The 21,912-nt window shown below is 46.7% G+C and overlaps 1 protein-coding gene across 6 annotated transcripts in view; it reads left to right on the top strand.

Moving 5' to 3' along the window:
• The first annotated feature begins 1,172 nt into the window (after positions 1-1,172).
• Positions 1,173-21,912, top strand: part of SERPINA12 (serpin family A member 12) — a 30,922-nt gene continuing 10,182 nt past the window's right edge. The window contains exons 1-3 of one of the 6 annotated variants that reach the window (XM_054447493.2): positions 1,173-1,615; positions 2,851-3,205; positions 20,581-21,231. In XM_054447493.2, the coding sequence (XP_054303468.1) occupies positions 20,598-21,231 (634 nt within the window). In that variant the 5' untranslated portion in view covers positions 1,173-1,615; positions 2,851-3,205; positions 20,581-20,597. Of the gene's footprint in view, positions 1,616-2,850; positions 3,206-14,760; positions 15,042-20,564; positions 21,232-21,912 lie in introns of those variants that run through there. The other 5 variants (XM_054447490.2, XM_054447488.2, XM_054447489.2 and 2 more) reach the window with 5 other exon arrangements.

Here is a 21,912-nt window from a genome sequence, read left to right as displayed (position 1 = left end):
CATTACAACCACCATCACTCTCACCACCACCACCACCATCACCACCAGAACTAATATTACCATCACTGCCGGCACCATCACCCTCTTCTCATGGAGAAAGTGACGTGTAAACTAGGCTTTGAAGCTGGGTCAGAATTTCCTAGGTGGACACGAAGCAGGTATTACAAACCCAAGGTCCACAGTGTGTAAAGACAAGAAGGGCTTGTTTGGGGTGGAAAAGGCTAAGAATATTGGCCCTTCCCTAATGCAAAGGTAAGAGAGGCTGAACAGGTGAGTGGACTGAGGGCTTGGGGAGTGGTAGACGTTCCATTACAATCCCAACATTTTTTCACTGTTGCTATTTAACAAACTTGAATTTTCTGTCACAGGCAAAGGAGTTTAGAGAGGGAAATAACACCTCTTCATTCATATGTTTATTTGTTAATTTGTTCAACAGGTATGTGTTGAGTGCCTTTTATGTGCAAGGTTCAAGGTTCAACGGATATAGTTAAGAAAAAAACCACAAAAATCTGTTTAAATAATCTCATTAACCCTCACGATAAACCTAGAATGTCCATTTTGGTATTGTTAGCAAATAAGGCTTCTAAGCCCTAACTCGATGTTCACATTCTTCATGGTGGTCTCCTGTGGGGTGTGCGAAGTCCATTTTACAGAAAAAACTGAAGTGTGAAGAGGTTAAACATACTATCCAGACACATCCAGCTAATCAGGAATATAGCCAGGATTCAAAGCCAAGCTGCTCTGACATCAAAACTCGTGACTTTTCCCTTTCAAAGTGCTGTCTGTGATAAATGCCTGAAGCTGTAACTTCAGACATCAGCCGCTGGTGAGTTATGAGCACTGGGATATTTTTGACATTTAATTTGATGTGCTTGCCAGGGACATGCTTTCATGTTCCTTTCTTTTCCCTCCTGCTTAAATGCAGGGAACAATGACAAAGTTCTCTCTTGTCAGTATTTTCCCATTTCCCCTTGAGAACACCACAGGCTCCCCCAGGAAGTTTGCTGAGCACAGCTGCCCTTGGCTTTCCCCAGCCAGCGGCCACGGAGGCTTTGAACACATTCAAAGGGCCATTTCTTCCCCACACACTCCAATGCAGGCTTTCAGCCTGAACTGTCTCTGGGAGACTGGAGGTGTCACAAGTTGGGAGGATCACTAGATAATTAGGGAGACTCCCAGGTGCCTGGCAGACAGTCCTCACCAGCCCCCTGCCAGATGTCTGGCTGGCATCTGAGGGGACCGAACATGGCAAGAAGCAAAACAGCAGCACAAGAAACCAGTTTCTTCATCTGAAACTGAGCAGGCTCCACTCCAGAACAGAACCCACAGTCCCAGGCGCTGGGCCTTTTCTTAAGTTGGGAAATCACTCATCTCCAGGAGAAAAAAAGAGCAAAAGCTTCCAGTACTGGGGATGTGGGGAGAAGTTTTTAAAAAATATCAGCCCAATATATGGGAAAATATGGGATGCAAGCATCCCCAGGTGTCAAGCGTCCGGATCCGTAGACACACTGGGACAATGGTGATCAGTATCACTCCCTCTGACTCATCAGCCCTACAGGGAAGACACCATGCTGGTGCACAGTCAGTGCCAAACCCATGTTTGTAAATGAATAAGGTGAGTGAAGTTATAGAGGGAGCTAACCAGAAATCTAGGAGGTACCTCTTGTAGGGAAGAACCCAGGAAAGCCGCCATGCTTGCTTTCGGAGACAGAGGTGAGTAGCGAGAAGATGCTGCTCGCAAAAAGCCTCCAAAACACACATTTGAAATTCTCCACTGTGCTTCCTGCTGTGACAGGCATTGCCTGGGTGCAAGGCTGTGCTACACATGGTCCCACTGTCTGATGCCTGTGATAGAGTGAGGAAGATACACACACACACTTTTATGCTGAGAGCTGTGGAACTACGTGGGGTCCTTGGCTGCTGGGACGCAGAGAGCCACGTGCTGTGCCCCCAAAGGGCAATTTTGTTCACATTTATGGTCAGCAAGTTCACTGCTTTTCCCCCGAGGCTTTTTCCTCCCCCGTGTTATCCCTATTTTACTATTTTAATGTGTGTGTGTGCAATAGCTACAGTGACACATACAGTTTTTCCTTCCTATAGAAACTGCCCCTCCCTAGGTGCCTGCCTGTGGGAGCTGTCATTTTATCACCTGTTCTGCCCTGACCCCTGTGTCCAGAAGTGTTTGACCCAAACAGGGGCACCTGAACCAGGTGGGGATGGTCTGAGCCTTGGAATTAGGACCTGGGGTCAGAGAGTGCAAAGGCAGCAGGTCTTGGGGACAGAAACCGTAAGGTATAAGCTTTGGAAGATGTTGGGGGAGATAGTTCCAGCCAGATGTGTCACTGTAGCGAAGAATTCTCACCCTCTGTGGTTCCAGATAAGAGTTGGCTACAAGAGAAAGGTACTTCTGGTTTGGAAGGCAGAAGTTAAGCAGGAACGCTCTGAGGTTGCTGTGGGATGCTAGGCGCTGCCCCCCTTCACCTGCTGGTGCACCTGGTTGTTGTGAACAGCATCTGTGCCAAGGGCTCTTCCAGCCCTCACCAGGCCTCCTCCTTCAGTTCTCCAGGTCTCAGGTCAGGCGAGGAGCACCGGCCCCTTCCTCGGGTCACTGTGTCAGCCAGGCTGGAGTGACAGATGTGGGTTCTGGTCTGTCCTTCAAGCTTTGACCAGGCCTCATTATGCCCCATCTCATACCCAGGTTTTCTTCTCCCTCCCCACCTGGCTGACCTGCAGAGGTTCTGGGCTGACCACCAGACCCAGGATGACAGCCTTCCACAGACTTCTCCCCAACTCCCACCACTGGGGGACCTAATCCCTGCAGTAACCTCTAACTCATATCACTCTTTGCAGTGTTGCTGGCCTGGTGGAAGCCCAGCTCATGTGGAGGAAGCCAGCTTGCAGAGAGAGCAAGAACAGAGCCAGCACACACATTGGAGCAAAGGCAAGGGCAGATGGAAAGTTCTGGTGACATCATGTCAAGGCTCCCATCCGAGGCGTCCCTGAACCCCACTCTCTCCAGGTGTAACCTGCTTGCTCAGCACTGCCTTGGATGCTGCGGGCTGGTACATTCCCCACTTGCAAAACTCTGCGGGGCTGGGTTCCTGTCTTTTCTTTCCAAATATCCCAGGAAGTGGATGGTTTTATCCAAATTCAGCAGATGAGTAAAAAGAGTCTTCGGGAGGTGCAATAGCTTTCCAGGAATGAGGTAACTGGGAGCAGAGCTGGTGTTCAAGCCCGGTCTGCTCAACTCAAAATCCACAGCATTTCCCTGCCCTGAAATGACCCACATCTGCACTGCTTGCCCGCATCTGCTCTGTTTGCCCGCATCTGCACTGCTTGCCCACATCTGCACTGCTGGTTTTTGGCCATTTGAGTATCAGCTCCTTGAGCACAGAACCTGGCTGTCTCTGCCGTCCCCAGCTCCTGGAGCAGGGCCCAAGTGGAGCAGCATTTGCTGTCTGTGCAGGTGCAGACCCTGGGATATGGGAACATGAGCGAGGCTCTGTAGGGCAGGCATCCCCGTCCACGGCGATGCTGAGTGGGCGGCTTCCTGCTCCTTCACTGCCTCTAGACATGGGGGTGGGGGGAGGGGATGACACAGGTGGATTTGATTGCCTCTTGCAATCAAATTGCAAGAGGTGATGTAGAAACTCTGGGTTCCTCCCGTTTTATGGCCACCTTCTCCAGGAAGCCTTCCCGGATCACCCAGACAGCCCTAGGTCTTCCTGACACTCTGACGCTTAAATTCTCATCAAGCAGCAACCCCTTGTCATTCTGCTTCATAGACTTTCAGTCTATGGCTTGTCACTCCCAATCATCTGCCTCTCCCACAGAAACATGTCACATAGTTTCAGGATCCCCCAGGCATGTCACCTTCAGCCCAACATTGGTAACCTTGGCTGTGCTGGCCCTTGGGGACCATCACTCCAGGCTTAGCAGACCCTGACCCAGGTGTCCAACTCAGCCACTGAGTCAGGCCCAGCAGCAGGTGTGTGGCTGGTTGCTTTGGCCTTCTTTTCTGGCCAGAGAGCACCATTTCTCTGGCCACCGTGGGTTTCCTCAGTCCGTGGAAGCTGGCCTCTGCCTTGGGGCCCTGATTCATTGCCTGTTCTCCCACTGGGCTGCAATCCTGTTTTGACATCCAGCCTAATCCTTGCCCACCTCCATACTCTCCCCTGCTGAACTGCACTCCTACCAGTGGCTGCAGAAGCCCTGAGTCAAATAACTACAGACTCAAAGCCCCACCACCTGCCTACCTCTGGCCACCAACTGCCACCACCTCCGAATTCCCTGGTCCTGCCCTTCCTCTGAGTCCTTAGATCTGGGACATTGCCCAGACCAAGCCCCTGGAATAGACCCACTGGCTCAGAGAGCATCTGGCTCCAACTGCCGGACACCTACATGGACCCAACTGCACTCCACCCCCAATGCCCAAAGCAAGCCCTTTAGAGCCACCTCCAAGGGCCCACCCAGGTCCCCAGCCGGCCCCAGCCCTGCTCAGTTTGCCCACTTCTTGCATTGAGTTCTAAGGTTGTTCTCCCACCTCCGCCAGCCATAACTAGGAGATGAATCTCAGCCACAACTAGGAGATGAATCTCAGCCACAACTAGGAGATGAATCTCAGCCACCAGCGGCTGGCAGAGAGTGCCCACCAGTAGCTGTGGTGTCCAGCTCTGTCACGTGCCTGCAACACACGAGTCCCATCTGGCCTGGCACACCCAGGGCTGTCAGTGTGTGCCAGGTGGGAGACAGCTGTGGCTGGGAGGGGGGTGGGTGTGGACACACTTGTGGTTCTTTGGGGTTGCTGCCAAAAACAACCGTCTCTGTCATCAGTGCTATCACAAAATAATAATTAAAGTTATATGAGGATAAGAATAATAGTGATTGATAATAATAAAACAACAAGTCAGCCGCCATGGAGTACATAAGCGGCACAGTCCAGGCACAGTCCCAGGGCTTTGCATGAATTATCTCAGCCTCTCAACAGTGGGGAGGTGAGTATGATTGCCCTCATTTCACAGGTGAGTAGGTTGAGGCACAGATGTACTGAGATGTGGGGTGGCCTTGGGAGTGTAGGCCCGCCCCATGCTGCCCTTCTCAAACCCATACCCCTTCTCGGACTGTGAGTTCCCCAGGGAGCCACTGGAGCAACCTCCAGGCTGTTCATCCAAGGAGGGAAAGCATTTTTGGTCTTGGGAAGTGATGCAGAGGGGCTGACTGGCTGAAGTCCCACTGGTCAGGTTATTCTGGCATTTGGAAACACCACTGGAAGACAATAGCAGCTGTATGGTATTTAGGTTTTCATCCCAACACCGCAGATTTCAAGCTGAGCATCCAGTAATTTTTTAAAAATTCATCCCAGAGTGGAGGAAAATGAAAGCCATTGGTCCAGCCCTTGGGGAACCCTGCAAAATTCCGAAGTCACAGAGCAGCCTGTGCATGGGCGGTTATGGTTTACACCGCACCTTTTACAGTCACTACTTTAATTTATCCTCCCAGTGGATTTCTCAAACATTTCCTCAGTTTTATGGGTGAGGAAATCAAAATCCTGAAAGATGAAGTAACTTGAGGAGGGTTGCATGGCTGGGAAACAGCAGCCATGGAACCTGAATCCAGATTTTCTGTCTCTACATAGAATTCTCTATAGTCTTTTCCCGCTCTCAGGTCCTCCTCCCTGATTCAGATTCTTGAGTCTCTACTGTTTCTTGGTTTGCACTGCTTAGAGGTATCTGATATCAGCCATTTGCATCTTTGTATTCTCTCTCCGAAAGTAATTGTCCTTCATTTTGTCTTGGATTATAAAGGCAGTTCTCTGTAAGAGGACTGTCTGGTATCAGCAAACAAGCCGTGGCAGCTCAGAGTATGCCCTTGCAAATAAGGGTGACCTGCTTACCAGCCCACACTTGGTTTCTATCAGCCTTCTTTCGCTTATCCTGGAAGGAGAGCTGAAAACCTGGATGACTGAAGGGAAACTTCCCTTCTTCCACCTGCATGGTGAGTCGTGGGATGGCTGCTTCCAGAGCTACCCTCGGTATCACTCCTCATTCTTATGCTAGTGGCTTGAGCTGGTAATGGAACCCACTGGGGAATGTGTGGAACATTCTTGGAGAATAGATGTGTGGGCTTGTGTATTTCTTCACTACATCTTCTCTGTGACTTGGCCCTTTCCTTGGTCTTAAGTAGACAACCACTCTGTTTTCCCAAATTTCCGAAAGCTCAGAAATGAGCTTTTCCCATCCTTAACTATATAATAGCACACAAAATAGTCAGTAGTTAGATGTGAACAGATAACCCTATTTGGGTAACTACTGACTATCCATCCAAATTCCTCCTGAATTTCAAGGATCTCAGCCATCCTTAACATTTGATTTTTGCTGTCTGATCCATTCTTGATAGCACATGTTTCATTTGAGGGGCAAGAATTGTCCTCCTGGGCTCCAGCAGTGTTAGGCACCCAACACCCTCACTCCTGACGCTGGAGGATGAGAATGGTGAGCAGAGTGTGACTTGGATGAACAGAATCAGCTCCCTGTCATCATATTTATCATTAGTAATGCCCATTAATAGTAATTAATTACTATTTTATTGACTACTACTATTATAACTATTGCTATGATTACTACGAATTAGTTTTAACTGATCCTCTCCACATGGGCCATTGCATTTGATAGCACTACCAACAATCTGATGAAATGAACAAAGCAGGTACTTCAGTAGTCCCATTGGGCAGATGGAAATACTGAGGCACAGAGAAGTGAGGTGACCTGGGTGAGGTGGCCCAGCTTGCTGTGGCTGTAGGACCTGTGCTCCACCTCAGTGTCACAATGCCCCCCTGAGATGGGACCCGTGAGTGGGTGGGGGATGGAGCTGCTGCTTTTTTTGTTTGGAGGCCTTCATTTGATTCAATATCTGCCTCTCGTGGGTGCCAGCGATGTTGAACTCACCCCTCCACAGAACTCTTGTTTTGTTTTGTTTTTGAGATGGAGTATCACTGTCACCCAGGCTGAAGTGCAGTGGCGCAATCTCAGCTCACTGCAACCTCTGCCTCCTGGGCTCAAGCAATTCTCATGCCTCAGCCTCCCAAGTAGCTGGGACCACAGGTGCAAGCCACCACTCCCAGCTAATTTTTGTATTTTTAATAGAGATGGGGTTTTTCCATATTGGCCAGGCTGGTCTCAAACTCCTGACCTCAAGCAATCCACCTTTCTTGGCCTCCCAAAGTGCTAGGAGTACAGGCGTGACCCCCCAGTGTCTGTCCCTTCCCTGGTCTGTGAGCTTATGAGGACTTGGGTTATTTCTCTCTCCCCCGCACCTGGCTTGCTGCCTGGTACGTTATAGATATTCAATCTACTTTTCAACTCAAGTTCTGCCTCTTTGGAAGGAAGCAGGAAAGGAGGATGAGGGAAAGGCAGGTGAGAGAGGTGGGTGGGACACCTTCCAAAGGAGAAGTCGAATGGCTCAGAGACGGAAAACTGAAGGTGGTGTCAGCTCTGTTCTGGGCTGCACGAACCAACCCGACAAATACTGGAGTGAGCCATCCCAGGAGCCAGCATTTCACAGCCGCAGCCTTATGTGGGGCATGCAGACAGTTCCAGAATTTCCTTGATTTCTCCCAAATTTTCTGCACTAGTGGTATCCACATATTTTTTTTCTGCTTTTATATTAAGAAATTCTTATGAAGCTGCACATCCATTAAATAACCATGCGACATTTGACAGATGACTCACTATCCCAAACCTCAGCTTTCAAATCTGTATAGTGGGACAATGATCCCTCATAGACTTGTAAGAATTAAATGTGTGTGTGTGTGTGTGTGTATGTATATATGTGTGCATGTGTGTGTGTGTACATGAGGTGTGCACAGAAGTACACATGCCGCTGAAATCAAATTGGTGGGCTACCTGAAAGTGCAGAAAAACATTCAATTATGGACTTTTTTGCAGTTTGCGATTTTCCTTCCATAAATATTTTTCTGAAATGCTCTTTTTAAATTTCAATAGTTTTTGGGGTATAGGTGGTTTTTGGTTACTTGGATTAAGTTTGTTAGTGGTGATTTCTGAGTTTTAGTGCACCCATCACCTGAGCATTGTACACTGTACCCAATATGTAGTTTTTTATCCCTCACCACCCCCTCCCAACCTTTTCCCCTGAGTCCCCAAAGTCCATTATATAATTCTTATACCTGTGCTCACAGCTTAGCTCCCACTTATGAGCAAGAACGTGTAATATTTGGATTTCCATTCCTCAGTTACTTTAGTTAGAATAATGGCCTCCACCTCCATCCAAATTGCTGTAAAGGACATTATTTCATTCCTTTTTATGGCTGAGTGGTATTCCATGGTGTGTATATACCACATTTTCTTTATTGATTCATTGTTTGATGGGCACTTAGGTTGGTTCCATATCTTTGGAATTATGCAACATGTGCGTGCATGTGTCTTTTTCATACAATGATTTCTTTTCCTCTGGGTAGATACCCAGTAGTGGGATTGCTGGATCAAAAGGTAGTTCTCCTTTTAGTTCTTTAAGGAATCTCCATACAGTTTTCCACAGGGGTTGTAAGTACTTTACATTCCCACCAGCAGTGTAAAACTGTTCCCTTTTCACCACATTCATGCCAACATCTTTTTTTTTTTTTTTTTACTTTTTAATTATGGCCATCTTTAAGAGTAAGGTGGTATCTCATTGTGGTTTTCATTTACATTTCCCTGATGGTTAGTAACATTGAGCAAATGCTCTTTTTTTTATATCCTCTGTTGTTCTGCTCTTCTACCAGCATCTAGATCTGGCTTGAATGACATTTAGCACGGACTTGGGTCTGTATTTTTTTAAGTGAAATTGATTGACAGCATGACTTCCAATAGTTTGGCTCTCTCAGGCAACCACAGATCCAGTGCAGTCTCCTGTTGCCCATTGTACAGGTGGGTACACTGAGAATCAGAGGAAAGGATGGCCTCTCCAGCCACCAGGTGCATTATGTCTGGTACCCAGACCATAGGCCCAGGCCCTGAGACCTCCCAGAGCTCCGGAGGGGGGTAGGGTTGGATGGATGGGCTGCCTGTTCCCAGGCTGCACCTGGGAGGTGCGAGAGGGCCATGTGAACATCTGTGCCAGGAGGCTGGTATTCTACAGCAGTGCCAGGGTGCCCACACCTATTCCTGTCCTGCCCCAGGGAAGGAATCTGGGGTGGAAGATTCTGCTCAAAGATGATCACAGAGATCAGGGCTGTGGAGCTGGGAGGGGATGGCGTATGTCACTCTGGTTTCTGGTGCACTCACTTTTATGAGGTTTACTCAGGTCCTAGCAAGCCAGGCCCTCATCAGTGAATCTACAGAGCACCTTGGGTGTACTTAGCACAGTGCCCCTTGCTATTTGGGATGGGAGAGAAAAAGTAGGCCTGAGCTTTCCCAAGGGGTGAGGAAGGGAACTCCCAGACGCATTGCTCTCTGAGTGAGACACTTGGCAGGGCCAGTTGGCCAGGCTGATCCTGGGAAAGGGGTGCAGGATCCTGGGAAAGAGGTGGCAGAGGCAGGCTCAGTAGGTCATTGGGCAGAAGTCCACCCAGTTTGTAGACAAGGCTTGTGGGGCTGGGGAGCCTAGAGGAACATACTTAGAATCTGGAGGCTGCAGGACCAGGACCAAAAAAGGACTAGGAGGCTGGGATCAGCAACACCTGGGGAAGGCCAAGGAAGACTGACCTGAGGGGAAAGGAGGAACTGGGGAGGTGAGGTTAGTCCAAGGGGCAGTGTGTGTGTGTGTGTGTGTGTGTGTGTGTGTGTGTGTGTGTGTGTGTGTGTGTGTGTTGTCTGTTTCTCTGTCTTAGAGAAGAGAACCAAGGGCCAAGGTGATCACTCAAATAGACAGACATTCTGCGTCCTTCTCATGCCTAGCCAGTTCTGGCCAAGAGTTCCATGGGTCTGTGCTGGCTGCCAAGATGCTGTGGCCGTGCTTTTATTTATGGTCTACCAGAAAGCTATCCATGGAACAAGGGATTCAGAACCAGAAGACCTGATTTTTGAGTCCTGAATCTGCTAACTGCCCAGCTATAGGAAACTCAGATTTCTCATGTGTAAAAATGGGTCTAGCAGCACCCAAACTTGCAAAGTTGGTATGAAAAATATATAATGTCTATGAATAACCGTATCTACTAATATGTGTATGGAAGTACCCTGTTCTGCAGAGACAAAGACAAAGAAGAAAATAAGATGAGGAAAATCAAAGCTGGCCCCCACCCACAATGTTTCAATGCATATTTACCCAATTTTTTTACCTTTTTGCTGATTGAGAAATACATGTGATTACTTATTGATATATATAAGAACTCTTAATTGCTAAGAACATTAGCTCTCTATCTTGCACACATGTTCCAATTTGTGATTCCAAATTTTACATATTCTGTAGAGTTTTAACACGTTGCATAAAGATGGTATATCCATATATGCCATATTTTCTTACATGGTTTCTGGCTTGTGTATCACGCTTAGGAAGTTCTTTCTCACTCTAACATTATGAAAAGGTTTTCTTCCAACACTTGTAATTTTATTTTTGAAATGATTTGTTTGTTTCCTAATAGCATTTATGGAATTGTTCACCTTTTCTTGAATGTTCTGAAATGCCATCTTGAATTTTTTACTATTTACAGAATGCTTCCCGTTTAAAAAAAATTTCTATTTCTCTCCTTTCATTTCTTACTTGTTTAGATTTTTGTGTGGAAAGATTTTCAACATTTTGTACTAGAAGCTTTTTAGGGTAACCTAGGATCTTACCGGAGATTTCTTAAAAATATTTTCTTTCAAAATCAATTATTTATTAATTTTAAATCATTTATTGATTAAGCTCCCCAATTGGAGTTGAATTCAATGACTGAAAATACATTGCATTTACTCAGTCTTTGCCTTATTGCTCAGAGGTACAGTATAATTTATTCTAGTGGGATTTGGGCTTTGCGGTGTTTCACACTCTTGGTCATTGGCTCCCATAGCTGTCTGTCATGAGCATCAACTGGGGATCCTGTGGAAACCAAAGAAGAGTGGGGCCACCCAGGGAAATGCAAAGTATGATCTGGGATAGTGGCCAGGAATCTCTTTCTCTCTCTCCCTACTCTACTATAAATGGACATCTGGGTTGTTTCTACTTTAGGTCTATCACATAAAGCTGCTATGGACATTGCAGTACACGTCTTTGTAAACCCACAAGCACTCATTTCCTGTTGGGCATATACCCTGAGGTACAATAAATGGGTCAAAGGGTAAGCATATGTTTACCTTTTATAGATCCTGCCAAGCAATTTTCCAACCAACACGTTGGTGTCAGTTTGCACACCCACCCACAGTGTAAGAGAGTTCCACTTGCTCCATGTCCTCGTGTTGCTGGTCCTTTTAATCTGAGCTATTCCAGTGGGTGTGTAGTGAGCTCTTCTTGTAGTTTTGTTTTGCATATTTCTGATAATTAATGATGTCGAGCACCTTTTCAGATGCTTACTGGCCATTTGGATATCTCCTTTTGTAAAGTATTTGTTCATGTCATTGCTTAGTTTTTAAGTTGTTGTCTTTTTTCAGTCGATTTGTAGAGGTGCTTAAAAACAGGCATGAGCCTTTTATCAGACACAGACATTACACGTACCACTCCCAGTCTGTGACTTGCCTTTGTACTGTCCTAGGTAATTTTAGAGGAACAAGGCTCTTAATGTTAATGAAGTTCCATTTATCATTTTTTAAAAATGGTTAATACTTTCTGCCTATCTCATGGTCACGAAGATTGTCTACTATAAATATATTTTCTTCTAGAAGCTTTATCATTTTGATTCTTGTGAGTTTTGAGGTTAAAATATATTAAAGACCAATAGTTTCATATAGTCCAATCTAATGCCTTTCGCATTTAGGTCTGTGACTTCTCAAATTAATTTTTGTATGTTGAGTAAAATGGTCACTGTTTATTTTTTTCCTGTATGGACATTCACTGGTGTTTTGTTGTTGTTGTTTTTTCACCATTCATTGAAAGGATCATCCTTTCCTTTGAACTGTAGTGATGCCCTTATCACATATCAGGTGACTTCCTGTGTGGCTCTGTTGGATTCTCTAATCTATTCCATTGGTCAACTTGTCTGCCTCTGTTCCAATACCTTAATACTGTGGCTTTATAGCCACTTTGATACCTTGTGGCTGAATGCTTTAAAAGACCTGGGAATCACTTGCTTTGGAGTGGGATTCTCAACCTTGAGTACTCATTAAATCCTCTGGAGAGAAGTTCTTAAAAGCACCCTCACCCAGGATTTATCCTGTATCAACTAACTCAAAATCTCTAGAGGAATGTTCTGAAAATAGATATTTTTAAAGCTCCTAGATGATTCTAATGCACTCCCAGGATGGAAACAACTGCTTTAGAAATAGTTTATTCCCATTTTGCAGTTAAAGAACCAGAAGCCCAAAGTCACATATACAATTTCTGGAGGCATTAGATTGTTCACTCACTTTCTCCAGGATGCAAAATCCTTGATATACTTCTCTTGCCCTCAGTTTTCTCCTAGAGAACACCTACTTATCCTTCAAAACCCAGCTTAAGAGTGCCCCATCTATGACGCAGTCCAGAGCACCCCAGCTAGGATCAGGCGCCTCCTGCATCTCCTCACCTCCCAAAGTTACCTCTACCTTGGCCGTTACCTAGTGTGACTTGTATCTCTGTGTTCTGTGTTCCCATCAGACCAGAGCTCTTGGAGTTAGGGTGTGGCATGGCCACTAACATGTTTCTTGCATCTGGGAGATCCAAAGAGTGAGGATGAGGACCAGAAATTCCTAACTCCCCTCTCACCCTACACAAGGCAATAATGTAAACAATATTCAGGCCACCCCTCAGCCTCCGGCCAGTGCCTTAGGCCCATTAACTTATAACAATAATCTTCCCAGGCTGGACAATCGCCTTCATCCTCCTAGCCCCCGATGAACACCAGGCACAAATCCATGGGACCTGAATCTTAACTACAGGCAGTCAGGGTAGCCTCAAGTCTAGGCTGAGGTCCCTTAATGGGCGTGTGAAGGGGGCTGCTCCCTCCCATGCCTATCTCCTTCACTGCTCTCCGCAGACATGCACCTCCTCCGGGGCTCTTTTCCCCAGGCAGGATGGGCAACTCCCAACCAAGGTGTAGCACCTGGCTGGCAGGCAGCCCACCTGTGGCTACCCTCTGCCCTTGGCCTACTGGCCTCTGGCACTGTCTGAACTCAGGCATCCCCAGTGCTGCCCGTGTTGCTCAGTGGGCATCCCTACACTGGCCTCTCCCTGCATGTCTCCCATGGGAATTTGCCCTGGAGCAGAGAGTGTCTGGGGCAGGCAGGGAGGCATGGCCCTCAGACTCACACAGGCCTCACCCTGTCATTAGAGGGCAGGTTTTCCCTCCCAAACCAGACGTACAGACCTGGATTCTGGGTCAGTGTCCACCTCACTGGCTCTAATCTTCCACCTCTATAGCCTCTACAGTCACAATAGGACCACCTGTACTCCTTAGTCTCAGCCTGTCCTTCTGTGTCCTCTGCAACCCCTTGGTGACCAGAGCCGGCCAGTGTGAAGTCTCGCTGTTCACATGGTGTCTCTGACCCATGCATCCCAGCAGGCAGGCCTTGCTCCCTGGACAAGAGAAGGTGGTGGCTCAGGGGCTTCTTCAGGGGAGGTTTCTGATCTGGGCAGCTCTGGAACCCACATCCCCATGTCCTTGTTCATCTAGGCCCTGAGTGCATACAGTCTGTGGCTGAACCAGGCCTGGGAATAAACTAGTGTCTCCTCTTTCCAAGAAGGTTTGTCTGGGTCACCTGCTCTGAATAGCTCTGGAAATGAGAGTCATGTCTTTGCTAAAAGCAGCAACCCAAAGGAAGAAAAAACAATACCCATGGCTCTTCCAAGGCCTCCTAGGTGTTTCGGTCAAATACGACCTACTGTGAAACACCACTCAATGGGGAAGAAATATGTGAATGTTTTTTCTGCTCACTGGAGCTCATTAGATTAAGCAGAATTGAAGATAGGCATGTTGAGCTTATTGCTCTTCCATCCCAGGATCAGTGGGTTTGGAATGTTCCCAGACGTCATCAATGCTTCTCTCTCCAAGTGATAAAACTGAAGATAAGAATTTTATTTTATTTTAAGCCTTTGAAAAATTAATCCTAAAGTAATATCTGTTTTTTAAAGACAATTTGGAAAATATAGAAAAGCAAGGGGGAGGCAGAGACAACAGAGCTCAGCCATAGTCTCATCACCCCAGCGCAAGAGAACCCAACCATAGTCTCATCACCCCAGCACAACAAATACGCAATAGGAAAACAATTTGGAATTTCCCATGATCATGAACTTTGAGGTGAATGTTTAATTCCTGTTATTCCTAACAGAACCTACGCATTTAGTTGTCTATTTGTCTGTCCTCGAACTTTTTCCCCGAAGGACTCCATGTGAGCTAAGGTAATTTGGAACACATGAAAAAATAGCAAAAGAAAATGGTGAGGGATACATGGGAATGACCCCAGGAAACCCAGTTATCAACCTGTTCCCGTGGGCAGCAATGATGATATTTGTGTTGAATATTCAGTATTAGGACTCCAGGCTCATCTACTTGTAGACTGTTCTGGCTTCCATACCCAGAGAGCGACTGGGAAATAGAGTCGTTGCAAAAGGTGTCTAGTGGACTTCATTAGGGAAGCCACAGCCCAGTGGGTGTGGCCGGTACAATATCATGCCGCTGCCTCCACAGGGAGAACTCCCAGGGAGGTGGTGTGGCCATTGCTCCCAAAGCCTCCATCACCTGCCCACACACGCCAGCTCATTTTATTGGCCTTACTCTTCCAAGAGGCCATGGAAGTATAAATAAAAAAGCAAGAAAGGCAGATGCATTTGGCTGGCTCAGTGGACTTCTGAATGTACTGTGAGTATGAGACCTCCCCTTCCAAAAGATCCGGTGCTTCTTGTCTATTCCACATGAAGCTTGCTTCAGATTGAGGGAGGATATAGCACTGTCCACAGGTGGGTGTATGAAAGGAAAATTATAGAAGATCTCCAAAATCCAGGTAAACCCCTCTTGAGGAATTTGTTGAACATCTTTGGCAGAGTGTTATGGATGTCTACTGCCCAGTGCTTTTCTAGAGAGAGAAGCTTCACGAATGTGGGAATGGGAGAGGTCTTGGGACATAAATGGCACCTCCAATTTGGGTCCACCCCTGCTGCATGATGCTGGCCACAGTCAGCCTTGTATGTGAGCTGTTTGTGAATTTTTATCTCTCTCTGAGGACAGAGGCTGGATCCATCAACTCACTGGTTCATGGAGAAAGTGAGGCGAAGCAGCCTGTTCAATGCATTTCTGCAGAATTGCCTTCACCACTGATGCACACTGCAACCACAGTCTCTTCCATTGTCCACTCTGGGCCTCATTTCCATCTTTATGACACAGATAGTCCTGAAGTCAATGATCTCTCAGCCTTTCCAACCCACATACCCTTCCTCCTAGAATGCAGTCACGGAAGGGGAGGAGGACCAGGTCAGGCAAACAGCTGGAAGGTTCTTGAGGGTTTGGAGAAGCCTGTGGGGCTTGTTGGGCTGAGAGTCAGTCTGCAGCATCAATATGGACCATTTCCTGGGCAATGCTCTAGTGCCCCAGTGCCTGACACAGAGTGAGGACTCAAACATATTTCTTAAAGAATGAAGGCAGAAATCTACAGGGTAAATTAACAGGTGGAATGGGGACATGTTCTCTACTCTTTGGTTTCCAGGAAGGAGGAGAAAGTATATTGCTGTGGTCATCAGAGTTTGTTTATGGGGCTTCTCTTACTTCTAACAGGGGAGAGAAGATATGTCTTACCACCACTTAGTTCTAAATGTGCTTTTAAAAATAATAATTTAATTTCTAATGTATATAGAGTAATTTGTTCTTAAAGCAATATCAGTCCTTTAAAACAGGTGAGCCACAGAGCAGGCCCAGAGTGGCTCTTCAAGCGCAGGGCTCTGGTGAGGGTCTTCTGTTGAGAGGTCAAGGCACATCTTTAGCAAGGATTCCTCAGATTTCTCAGCCCAAAGGAGGGCACCGGGTTTACCCAAGTGCTGCACATTCCAAGGGGCACTCTGAAAAGTTTCTGAGGAAAGGTGGCATCTCAGAGGGCCTGGGATTCCTAGGGCAGGAAGGGGTTTCTGGGGCAGGAAGCAGTGTCTGATGCATGCAGCCAAGTGTAGGAAGCATCTCCCCGATGAGCAGGGAACACACTGGTTGCCTGAAGCTCGCTCTGTTGGTTCTCAAGACATGGGAACTTGTCCAAAGCATTCTAAACTTTTTGGTCTCATTGGCTTGAGGAAGGATATTACATCAACTCTTTCTAGCCAGTCAGTTTCATCACAGCGAAGAGAGGTAGGGTGGTCAACTATCAGGAGAGGAGTGACCTGCCCGAGGACAGGGGGAGGTCTCTCTAAAGAAAACTGTGGTTCCAAACCACTGTGCACTGAGTAGACCTTCCATAGCCTGTGTGTGTTATCCCTGTTTAGGTATTGTTTCTTCAAACTGTGGTGATAATGGGGGAAGCACTTTGTAAAATTAGAAATATTATTATTGTTGAGTCTGCTGTCACAGCTCACTGTTGCTTCAGTTGGCTGATTGGGACGGTGTGGGAGATGGAAGCAGTGCCCTCCCACAGGGAAACCCCCTCTCGTGTAGACTTAAGCCGCCTGTGCTACCTGTGTGGACGCTTCCCACCTGGTTTGGATCTGTCTTTAGGATGAATGACTTCCGGGTCAGTGAGGTACTATTTTATCTAGTCATAAGAGGAGGAAATTATTTTTCCAAATTAATAGGGAACACGGGAGCAGGGTGGTCAAAGAATTGAAATACTGACTATAGCTTCATGTGTCCCATGTATACTCCATGGGGTTCGGTTTCTATCTTGTTCTTTTTTTTTCTTGGTTTTGTTTTAGTTTTATCTCTTTATTTATTTTGAGTGACAGCCAAACACACACAGATACACACACACACACATTCCAAACTAAAAGCCAACAAACAATTGCTCAACACAGGAGAGCAACCTATCAATTGATTGGGAAATAACCAGTTGCTCAGCTATTTTAATTGATGGAATTAAAAAATTAGCCTACTCAGGCATCTAACCCAACTGACAAATTTGGGTCAGTTTAAAGCCTGTGATGACAGATGGAAAGGCCTGGAATGGGGCTGGTGTTGGCTGTTTGGGGGAGAAAGGCCAGATGTTCGTACTCAGGGAGCCAGGGCAGGAGGCCCAGTGGAGACTGCTGTGACACAGGCATGCTGAGGTGGGAAGGTGCTGAGACCCAGCCAGGCCAGGGTGTGGGCTGTGTCCCTTGGGGGTGGGGGGTGGTGGCAGTGCCACCTGATCAGCAGCATCTCATGGGGGAAGAAACCAAATTATCACCACCTCCCCCTCATTTAATAGATGAAGATATTGAAAGCCTGAAGCGTGAGGAGACTTGCCTCGAAACACCTAACAAACACACAAGTTGGGGAGGACCACTATCCAGACCTGGAATTCCATAATCTGTTCTCGTTTCTGAAACTTGACAATGTTTAGGGATCAGTGACTGAACATCACTGTAAAACTGTGCGTGCCACAAAGTGTTCCCAGGATGGTGCTTTCCGCAGGTTCCTTCCCTGCTCCGGCCCTGCCCTGCCCGGCCTCCTCCAAGGCTCCTGCCAGGCTGCTGGTTTCACTGCTGCTGAGAATGTTTTCTCAGCTCCTTAAGGGACATGGCTTAACTTCTCCACTCCTAGGCACTGGGAACTTGCGCCCACTCTGAATAGCAGAAGCTTCTATTTTTAATCCAGGCAGCCTTTGTAAACAGTGCAGCCCCCTAAACCCTGAGATGGAATCCTTCCTATTTTCTTTTGTTCATCTGAAGCATCCTTGGGAATTTTACTAATTTCTCTTCTACAATCTGTTTTCAGACAGCCCAAAGAGCCCTTGTTCATCACCAGCTGTTATTAAGTTTCACCAAAGAGTGGTTTTTGGGGGTAGAAGGTGCTTAGAGAGCACCTAGGTTCAGAGAGGGAAAGTGCTTTCTGGAATGTCACACAGCTACGAAGTCATGAGAGCAGAGCACAGAACTCCTGCCTACTTAGTAGTCCTGGCATTTTAAAAAATATGTATCTGCCCGTATTTGTGAGGATGTTTTTGGCTTCAAGGAAGTGACCATGTAACTCAACGTCACTGGGGGTCCAGAGGCAGGGTGGGCTCTGGGGTCGGCTTTTTCCATGGACCCAGCTCCAGTTTCTCTTAAGAGCCCTTGGATGCATCCTCTGTGCTATGGCTTTGTCTTAGAGTCACTTCCCTCATGGGGCAAAGTTGCTGTTAGTCCCTGCCTGCCATGCCTTCCTGCCCAGGACATCCCAGGAAAGAGACAGGTCAGCACCCCAACATTCCAACAAACAGTCTTGAAATCCTCCCTCATTGCACCCCTTAAGCCACATGCCCCTCCCTAAACAAGGATCAGGGCAGAAATTCCCACCTGCACTGATTGGATTAGGTCTGGCTCCTGAACCAACCAATAGCAGGAGAGTTGAGATGCCCCTGCACCAATCAGGCCCTCCCTTGGAGCTGGGAGGGGCTTGTGTCCCTGAGGCACATGGGCTGCCTGAGAGAAGAGTATATTATTGAAAAGAAGAAAAAGAAAGAGAAGATGAGGAGAAGAGGATAAGAGGAGAAGAAGGGGAGGAGGGGGAAGAGGAGAAGAAGGAAGAGGAGGATCTATTGGGAAGCTGGGAGAATGGATGCTGAGGGAGCAATGAGCAGTATTCACTAGAATTTTCCAATACTATAGTACAAACTCCTTGAAGACCTCTGCTGTGATCAAGGCTCTATCCACAGTGCTTGGCGTAGAAGGATTTGGACATGAAGAACCTGGGAACTGGGGACACTCCTAGGTACAGGCCCTGCCTGGTGTTCATTCATCTGCTTATTCAGTCAACCAGAAAGAGCCAGGCAAGGGAATTTAGCTGTGCAGACCCTGTTGGTGGCTGACCCAGTTCCCTTTTGCTGGTGCTGCTGTGAGGGTTGGCTGCTGACAGCTCACAGCTGCCTTCCCCTCTCCAGAAAATTGTCCTTGGCTGATAAGACCTAACTGACCCAGTTATGCACCATGACCTGCATCCAGAGGACAGATCACAGCCACCAACTGACTGATTCTATCCAAAAGGCCAGCCTGGAGAGCCCTCCCGCTGTGGATCAGGCCAAGGCTAGATGTCACCTTGGCTCCTTCCCTTTTCCATCCCACTTCCCTCACTTCCCTACAGGGAAGACAACTGCCTCAATTCATAACATGTACCTAAATCCCCATCTCAGGTTCTGCTTCTAGGGAACCCAATCTAAGACAACCATGAATAACTTTTACTGTGGACAGGCTGGCTATTACCCATGGATTACAGGCATGTAAGATATAAATTACAGGAAGAAAGCAGACTAAATGATATAACAGATGACCAAGCAAAGAAATCTGCCTTCGTTTTACATATAAATGGGTGTAACCATCACTGACAGTAGTATGTCCAACCAGAGAAATCAATAAGCTTTTTAGGCCAACACGCTTTTGGCATCTCTCTGCAGCATTAGGGCTGGAGATTAAGGGAAAACAGTCTTGTCTCCCAGAAGCTCACAGTGCTGTTGGAAGATGTCAAAGCAGAGAAGGGGGTGAAAGGAGCAGCAGTCCAGAGCCAGGCAGACCTGGCTGTTCTCTCCCATGGTGCCATCCTCTTCCCTCCCTGGGAAGGGTGGAAGGAAGAAGGTTTCCTGGAGACCTAAGTCCTCCCGGAATGAGTATCCACCACCTAGAGAACATACGAGCTTAAACAAAGGGCTTGATCTCTGCAAATTAGTCATAATTCTTTTGGCTGAAGGGGAAAAATTCACCTCAAACCAGCCAACTCTAAAAGGGAAATTTGTTGGCTTTTATAACTTCGAAACATGGAAGTGGGTAGCAAGCTGAATTAAAGCTTAGTCCAGGGTCTCCGAAGATGTCATCGGATGTGTCAGTCCATTTCTGTCTTTCAACCTCTCTGTATCGCTCTCCTCTCCTTCTACATGTGGAAACCATGGCCACATTCAGCTTCAGGGCTACTTCACAAAGCTAGCTGCCCCAAAGTTTAGGGGGTTTTGCATTCCCTTAGAAAGACACTGAGTGGTCTGATTTTGGTCCACACTCTCATCTTTAACCAGCCAGTGTGGCAAAGGAATGAAGTATTATGATGGTAGGTCTGGGCCACATGCCTACACTACGGGGTATCCTCACTGTGGTCCAATGGAGGGAAGGAGAGCTGTTTCTCAAAGGAATTGGGACTCTGTTTCCATAAAGAGGGTACAAAAACAAGAGATGTCTTCTACATTCAGTCCTCCTATTTACAAAATGTAGAAAGTCATTTCTAGTCCCCAGGGTGATTATAAAGTTTAAATGCTATAAAGGGATCAAAGCACTCATAAACTGCTATGTACAAGACATACTAGTCACTGTATTTCTTCTTTCATCTTGTCTTCCTCTGGGTAACATGTAGGCAATGGGGTTATCATGTTCTTTTTTTCTGCTAACCTCAGGTCTACTACTCAACAGGATATTCTTCAAGGAAAATGAATCCCACACTAGGCCTGGCCATTTTTCTGGCTGTCCTCCTCACCGTGAAAGGTCTTCTAAAGCCAAGCTTTTCACCACGGAATTATAAAGTTTTGAGCCAGGCCCAAGGGTGGAAGCAAAGGATGGCAGCCAAGGAGCTTGCAAGGCAGAACATGGACTTTGGCTTTAAGCTGCTCAAGAAGCTGGCCTTTAACAACCCTGGCAGGAACATCTTCCTATCCCCCTTGAGCATCTCTACAGCTTTCTCCATGCTGTGCCTGGGTGCCCAGGACAGCACCCTAGACGAGATCAAGCAGGGGTTCAACTTCAGAAAGATGCCAGAAAAAGATCTTCATGAGGGCTTCCAATACATCATCCACGAGCTGACCCAGAAGACCCAGGACCTCAAACTGAGCATTGGGAACACGCTGTTCATTGAACAGAGGCTGCAGCCACAGCATAAGTTTTTGGAAGATGCCAAGAACTTTTACAGTGCCGAAACCATTCTTACCAACTTTAAGAATTTGGAAATGGCTCAGAAGCAGATCAATGACTTTATCAGTAAAAAAACCCATGGGAAAATTAACAACCTGATCGAAACTATAGACCCTGGCACTGTGATGCTTCTTGCAAATTATATTTTCTTTCGAGGTAAGGCTTTTGGCATGTTGGTGTGGAAAGAATACGATGACCACTAGACTTGGGTTAAAAACCTGGGTTGGCCACTTGTTTGCTCTGTGACCTTGAATTCATATGTGATTTATCTCTCAGAACCTCACTTTTCCTATCTGTAAAATGGGTACCATGATACATAACTCATACAATTATTGAGATTTAAAGTGAAAAATGTATGGGAAATGAGCTTTATGAAGTCTATCATTTTCATTATTGGTGATTATCCTAACACAACATTGGTTATAGAGGTTGGAATGACATTTTGTTCCCATCTCTTAGATGAGAAAAAAAATTCAGAGAGAGATTAATTGACTTACTCCAAGTTACAAAGCCCATCATTGACAGTCAGGACTGGAACACATTTCTCCTGGCCCTAGCACTGTGTGCTTTCCAGCACTCTAAGCAGACACCTGAGATGGTGATTGTATTGGTTATGGTGATGGTGATCACTTGGTGGGTCTCCTTATATGTATATTGTATAAATTCTCCTTATCAGACTTTATATATTTCCCAGATCTGATGGAGAGAGACAGAAAAAAAAGATGGAAGAATGTTTCCAAATTTCAGCTTGATCCCCCAACACCACACAGAACACGTGTACACAGACAGGTTGGCCAAAATAGGTGAGAATCAGAGGCCAACAGCCATCAGTCCAGA

The sequence above is a fragment of the Pongo pygmaeus genome, chromosome 15 (assembly GCF_028885625.2).
Source record: "Pongo pygmaeus isolate AG05252 chromosome 15, NHGRI_mPonPyg2-v2.0_pri, whole genome shotgun sequence".
Classification (NCBI taxonomy): Eukaryota; Metazoa; Chordata; class Mammalia; order Primates; family Hominidae; genus Pongo; species Pongo pygmaeus.
Note: the sequence above shows the minus strand (reverse complement) of the source record. Positions and strands in the feature narration are given on the sequence as shown.